The 7,490-nt window shown below is 38.8% G+C and overlaps 1 protein-coding gene across 6 annotated transcripts in view; it reads right to left on the reverse strand.

Annotated features, from left to right (window-relative positions):
* Window positions 1–7,490, reverse strand: part of ARHGAP12 (Rho GTPase activating protein 12) — a 121,569-nt gene that overhangs the window by 96,620 nt on the left and 17,459 nt on the right. For all 6 annotated transcript variants that reach the window (XM_019661638.1, XM_019661637.1, XM_019661635.1 and 3 more), the window contains exons 2-3: window positions 4,250–4,288; window positions 2,239–2,987 (exon numbers count right to left, since the gene is read on the reverse strand). In XM_019661638.1, the coding sequence (XP_019517183.1) occupies window positions 2,239–2,916 (678 nt within the window). In that variant the 5' untranslated portion in view covers window positions 2,917–2,987; window positions 4,250–4,288. The remainder of the gene's footprint in view (window positions 1–2,238; window positions 2,988–4,249; window positions 4,289–7,490) is intronic.

The raw sequence follows: 7,490 nt of genomic DNA on the forward strand, positions 1-7,490 counted from the left end.
AGAGAGAGGCTGCGGGGTGGGGAGCAACAACAGGTTAAAGGCCAGCCCGTGATCAGCCTCTTTCCCTGCCAGGTTTTATGACTGCACCTTCCCTGTGACTACTACTATGAAGATAAGTACAAAGGAGGAGTCAGGAAGAAAGATAAAGAAGTCAGTGTCACCACGTTCAATATGAGACATCCAACCTAAAGTTTTAAAGGCAATGAGAATTGGGAAGACAAGAAAGAGAAGTCGTCAAAAGACATCTACATGGAAAAAGTAGTTAGATATCAAGGTAGATGACACAAGCAAGAGTGGGCACAATGGTTAAGAGAACAGGAGCTGAAATAGAGTTCTAGGTAATATTGAGTGGAGGATGAAAGGCCCCTAAGAGAGGCTAATAAAATTATAAACGTCTAAAAAATCACATAGCAGAAATTATGTATTACAATCCAAGGTCTAGGAAATGTTAGATAAAATAAAAGTGAAAATAAAAGCCTTCTTATACACTATGGAATCAAAGAAAATTTAAATAATTATGGAGTAACTCTAAAAACTTAGATCTAGGGCCGGCCGAGTGGCGTGTTGCTTAAGAGTTGGCTTGGGACGCCAGCTCTGAGCAGTAAGACCCCGGTTCAGATCTCACATGAGGGCCAGTGACGCTGCACCCTCTACAGCTAAGAAGGTGAATAGCAGCTCGACCTAGAGCTGGGCTGCCATGAGTCGCCACCGTAGGCTGCCAAGACCTGCCATGAGCAGCCGTCCAGTGGCCGGCGACCGATCTGCCTCACCTGGGAAGAGTGCAATAATAACACCAACATGGGCCAGTGAAGCGACGTCCTCCACAACTAGAGTGAAGAACAAAAGGACAGCAACTTGTCTGTTCCCCTTCCCCGATTCCCCAACGCTGTTCCCCTCCCCCAATTCCCCAATAAAATCTTTTTTTAAAAAAAACTTAGATCTAAGTGAAAAATTTCTGCAAATGTGTGAATAACTTGTTGCTTATTTTTATTCAAAAACATAAGCTGTATTAAAACAAATGTTTATCATTTTAATTTTGGCTTGTTTCTTTCTCTATTCCCCAAACTTGTGGATTCTTCTCTGTAGATTAGGTTATGCACTGCTCATCCTGGTAATCTATCCCCTCAAGTATTTTGCTTAGAATCTTACTCATTCAACTACAACACACACTGAGTACAACATTCCTCTAATTGAAATGTATTCTTATACTCATCACCACATTCCTGCATTCATCACATAAACACACAGAATTAATAAGTACCCAACCACCAGTATATATAAAGTTTTTGCTGCCCGGTATATATATATATCTACTGCCCGGTACCAACCAACTGCTTTCCTTTGCAGTTTCAAGAATACCCATATAGGCTTTTCATGACTCTTGCCAGTCTTCATGTTTCAACAAGAACAAACATAACACATGGACACTCACAGACACACAACTGCTTACACCTTTTACTTCTCTTCCCCCAAGTCAGATTCAGAACTTTCTATCATGCTATTTTAAAATCTAATACCCTCCTCCTTTCTGTCTGTCAATTTTTCTCCTTTTCTGTCCTACCACAAATTACACAGCTCAGCAAATGTTGTCTTCCTCCCCCAGGACATCTGCTTTAATCAACCACATCTCTCAGAATGATATCCTCATTAGGTATGTCAAAAAAGTATACGAGTAAACAAAATCTTAAGAGAAATATAGTAAATGTATCCATAATTAATGAGTTTACAATTTAAGTCTAATACACACATTATGTGCAACCTATTTAGCATTCTAATACCACAAACAANAATAAGTTTCAAAGAACAAGAGTTAGCAGTTAATATTCTAGTGACATCTTTCCTCATATAGCTATTATTACCTCAAGACTTACTGGAAACAAGTCAAAATGAGTACTGCTAGAAAACAAACTTTTTCTAGTAAAAGAAATATCACCAGGTAAATTAAGTAAGTCCTTTCTACCCCATGCATAACCAATAGAGAGAAAAAAATTTTTCCACACTTGAAGTAGGGCTAGTCCTATAAAGGTAAAGAAGAATTATGGAAACCATAAAGTGAACCTTTATGAACTCTACAAGTTATTTCACATCTTCTCTATGCCTTTAAATCAGGGTAGAACCCATGTATTCTGAAAACATAAGGTAAAACAAACAATTCTTAACTCTTACAAAGATCTTTTAATAAAAATATAATATTTTCATTAAGATACAAGTGTTTCATTGTTCTACTTTTAGTCTTACCCTTATCTGTTCGGTGGAGCTGCTGCTAAGTTCATCGCCAGACTCAGAATCCTGATGTATCCTTTCTGAGCCTTCCCCTGCGGAATCACAAGACTGTTCCTGGGAGAAGCTAGTTTTCTCTATGTCCAAGAACTCAGGACCGGGAAAGTGACCAAATAAGCGCGTCCTATTCTGGCCGGAAACTTTAGGAGAATGTGAGTCACTGTTAAGCTTTCCATTATTATGGGTCGGGTCCAGGCTTAGGTTGTGAGTCTGACTTGGATTATAATTAGGTCCAAAATTCTGATTGGCATCCCGAATAAGACCTGTTCCTTGAACAGATAACGATGGCTTTCCAAAACTTGAAAGCTCAGGCAATTTGTTCACGTTTTCTGCTGATCTCTGAAGAGGCAGACTCTGTATCATTTTCATAGAATTATTTGGCAGTCCAACCGCCTGTTTAACAGGCGGCATCAGAGCTTTGCGGGTGACTTCCTTAACATATTGGGCTGGCACATAAAATGCTTTGGAATTCTCATCTGGTTTGACTTGCCACCAGTCATCATTGGTCTTTCTCACCAAGATGTATCGTTCTCCTTGTTTTATCACAATCTTTCTGTCCTTTGCTTCATATTCATAATCATATTCCACTTCAATATACACTTGTCCTGGAACAATCTTGCCACTTCTGTCAGCCATTTTTATTCAACAATATTCACCTCTCAAGAAGGATGGTAAGCCACATTATGGCTTTGTGGCTTGTTGGATAGCTATTTTTATTAAAATGGAGGAATAGAATGAAGAAAAACGTTAACATAGCCTGGATTTTTAATATTTTCACAAGCACCACATAATACAAGCCATTTAAATCTCTAACTCAGTAAGTAAACATGTATCTAATGTTTTGTATTGTCCTACATTAAAAAAACACTCTCATGATATTGTAATCTACATTTTTCAGTCATTTAGGAGAAATACCAAAACAATGACTAGAACAGTAAATACACTAACCAGCCAGACACAAAACTATCAAAAATAAGAGGTGAGAAGAGAGTTCCCTCTTTTCATGACTACCTCAAACCACCCTCCCTTTCTCTGAACGGCTAACTAATAATAACTAATGTGTATTAGGCACCTCCCAAGGGCCAGGCATTGATCTAGGCTCACTGTAGGCCTTATCTAAGATCCCCTTTGTAGTTGGAGCTGAATTTCAATGACCCTGAATTTCAATGACCTTGTACTCAAGTCAAGCCCTAACCACTGTGGGATGAACTGTGTTCCCCAAAAAGGTATGTATACGTCCTAACCCAGGACCTGTGAATGTGACCTTATTTGGAAATAGGGTCTTTGCAGATGTAATCCATTTAAGATGAAATTATACTTGATTGGGGCGAGCTCCAAAATCCAATGTCTTTATAAGGAGAAGGATATTTGAAAACAAGGAGACTCAGAGGCACAGAGGGAAGAAGCCCGAATGAAGACAGAGGCAGATACTGGAGTGAAGCAGCTACAAGCCAAGAAATGCCAAGGATGCTGGCACCACCGGAAGCTAGAAAGAGGCAAGGAAGGGCTGTCTCCTAGAGCCTTCAGAGCCAGCACGGCCCTTGTTTCAGACATCTAGCCTCCAAGCCTGTGAGAGAATAAGTTTGTGTTGTTTTAAGCCACCCAGCTTGTGACACTTTGTTACAGCAGCCCTGGGAAACTAATACAATCAACCCAACTCTCCAGGAAACTAAGGCAAACCTGAGTAACTCTGAATACTGAGAACTAAAAATGTTTACCCATGGTCCCATGACAACCTGCCAATTTTCCTCAGCATCCAAGTACTGGGCACAATATTACTGTATTTTAAATATGAAGTAACAATCATTCTCCTAAGGACAATACTCTTTGCCATAACAGATAAACCCATAATCTGGCTAATATATAAGTTAGTGATACAATTTCAGTAACTAAAATTTACTTTCTAGACAAACTACTTGAATAACAAATTTAATACAGTAATGTTTCAAAAAATAAAAATAAAACTTACCTTGGAAGAGGAAATAAATATCCAGTATTACATTTAAACCTATAAAAAAAAAATAAAGTTCTAAATTAACTTTAGCCAGGATTGCTTAAATAAAGCTAAGAATACAATGTCGATCACATTTTAGAAGCCTCTTAACTTTATAGCTATAATGAACACAGTACAATTTATCATGGCTCTGTTCAGCACCACCCTCCAAACAGGAAGAAACACAGAGGCTTCACCACTGCCCTCTCCTACTGCATTTCCGCATTGTTTCAACTTCACCGCTGCCCCTCATTTTTATTCTGACAAGAAGTATCTTTTGAAACGACAATAATATAAGAAACAACTTTTGTAAAACTGTTAAAATGACAAAGCTGTTTCTCAAGTTTACGGTACCGAGTGGGTAAAGAGAATGAAAACAAGTGTTAAAGGTTGTTGGGAGCCTTACCATGTTTCCCCACAGAGTACTTACTAATTATAAATAGGGAAATACACCTTTACAGTAGAGAGATCTGTCAGTCGTGAGCTTAACCAAGTGGTCAAACTTAGCAACACCAACCGTGGGACAGACATCCTGATGATATATGCCTCCTAATGGGGTGCAGTAAGATGTTACAATGTCACCTATGTTGTACTCTTGCCCAAAAAAAGTGTTTAAGCTTAAACTAATTATTAGGAAACAAACAAATCCAGAATGTCNTGATGGTGCCAACTTGGGCCAGTGAAGCAACGTCCTCCACAACTAGACTGAAGAACAAAACAACAGCAACTTGTCTGTTCTCCTTCCCCCAATTCCCCAGCGCTGTTCCCATTCCCCAATTCCCCAATAAAAACCTTTAAAAAAAAAAAAAGAACACACATAATACACACAACTCCCTGGATCAATCTCCAGAGAATTATGTCGAATAAAAAAGCCACTCCCAAAAGGTTATATGGCATGTGATTGCATTTAGATGACTTTCTTGAAATGACAAAATTTTTTACATGGAAAAAATATTAGTGGTGACCAGGGGTTAAAGAGAGTTGGAGTGGGCAGAAAGTGAGTGTGGCTATAAAAGGGTACCATAAAGGATCCCTGTGGTGATGGAAATGCTCAGTATCTTGACTACACCAATGTCAACATTCTGTGATATTCATTTTGCAAGATGTTGCCACTAGAGGTAACGGGGTAAAGGATACAGGGAATGTCTCCATATTATTTCTTACAACTGCTTATGAATCTACAATTATTTCGAAATGAAAGTTTAAAGAAGGCTGATCAATGGTAATATGTAAGAAAAATGAAAATCTCCTTGCAGAGACCCAGGAGGGCAGGGTATGGATATTGACTAGGAAGGAGCTCACAGTTGTTTACAGAGGTGTATGGATAAGTACAAGCTGTACATGTAAGATTAGTGCAATTTACACACTTGATTATATGCTATTACTCAATCAAAAGATTTTTAATTGCCTTTGGATTAATCTTGTTCTGTGATAATGGTATTGATTGTGTATAAAATTGTTTTTAATTTGTCTGTGAATTTGTCAACAATGAAACTGTGAGCACCTTTTAGCAGAAGCTGTTTAGGTTTCTGCTGGCGCCAGAAGACATACTAGAACCGGTTAAGGAATGAGTGGGAAATGAGGAAATGCAGAGAGGCAAATATACATAACTCTTTTGAGAAGTTGCCCGTAAGGGAAAGGGTGATATGTGATACTCACAGGGGAAGGTATTGTTGAAAAGCTTTACCAAATGGGAAAAATATGAGCAAATTTAAATGCTGATGAAAAAAAACATGGTAAATAATGAGTCTAAAGCTGTATGAACACAATGCTATATGATCTATAGCAAAACGTTTGTGGAAGAAATATAAAGAGACTGCCCTCAGACAGGAGAGACAACGCTTGCGTTGCACTGGGGGAAAGATGACTGCTGATACAGGTGTACTTATAGATTTGATGGTGGAAATAATAATAGCAATGATAATAATGACAGCTATAATTAACTGAATACTTACTGTGATAGCCAACCCTCAAGATGGCCCCCAATGACCTTGTATCCTTATATTTATGCCCAGTACAGTCTCCCCCACACAGAATAGGGCTGCACTGTATAATCAATAAGATAGGACAGCGTTGCATCTTCCAACATTCGGGGGGGAAAAATGAAGCTTCTACCTTGTTCTCTCTTGGATTGCTCATTCTGGGGGAAAGCTAAGCACAACCTGAGAGAATCTGTGAAGAGGACAACCAACTAGCACCATGTGAGTGAGCCATCTTAGAAGCAGCTCCTCCAGCCCCAGTCAAGCCTTCTTAAGACTGTAACCTCACAAGGGACCCTAAGTCTTTAAAACTATCCACCTAAGCTGCTTCTGAATTACTAACCCACAGAAAGAGAGAGATAATCAGTGTTTACTGTTTTGAGCCACTACATTTGGGGGTAATTCATTAAGCAGAAATAGATACCTAAAATACTTATGAGCCAGGCATAGTTCTATGCATATTAGGTATCATAACCCACTTAATCGTCAACAACCCTGGGATCCCCATTTTAAGATGAGAAAACTGAGACGTATAGAAGTAATTTATTTATCCCAATTATCGCAAAGCTGGTAAGTGATGAAATTATGGAAACCATCAAGTGAACCTTTATAAACTCCAGACTCAAACCTACAGCCAGTGCTAGTAACTGCTGTGCATGTAGTACAGCCTCCCCAAAGCTGAAAACAGTTTCCATGCCATGGCTTTTATATTTTGCTGATCAGAGAGCAGGAAAAAGCGGGTGAATCAGAGAGCTGAAGACAATGGAAAAGGTCTGAACAGTTGCCATGAACAGTAAAGAGGACAGGATTTCCAAACAGTGTTAGTTAGGGCCCAGGAGAGGTCAGGAGCCATGACCTTGCATGCTATGGATTGACCTTAATGAAGAGAGCACAGGCTGGCAGGTGTACCTAAATAAAAAACATAATTTGAAGTGTGAAACAGCAGTGATGGCTAGATGGAAGAGAAAGCACATGGCTTTCCCAAATCCCACTAGCTCAGTAAGAAGACATGTCTAAAAAAAATTCCAAGAAACACTATATATTCCATGTCAAAGTATCACATAAGACTAAAGAAAAGAAAGCCTACTAAGACGAATGACTGCAAACTGGCAATGCTACTTCACGTACCGGTCTTGATCTCAAATATCTTAAGTTTTTCTAGAGAACCTTCCTTTTCTTCCTATTTCCATTCAAAATGTCATAAGAAAAATTCAAAACCTATAAAAAGAACACACTAG

The sequence above is a fragment of the Hipposideros armiger genome, unplaced genomic scaffold (genome assembly GCF_001890085.2).
Source record: "Hipposideros armiger isolate ML-2016 unplaced genomic scaffold, ASM189008v1 scaffold_356, whole genome shotgun sequence".
In the NCBI taxonomy this organism is placed as follows: domain Eukaryota; kingdom Metazoa; phylum Chordata; class Mammalia; order Chiroptera; family Hipposideridae; genus Hipposideros; species Hipposideros armiger.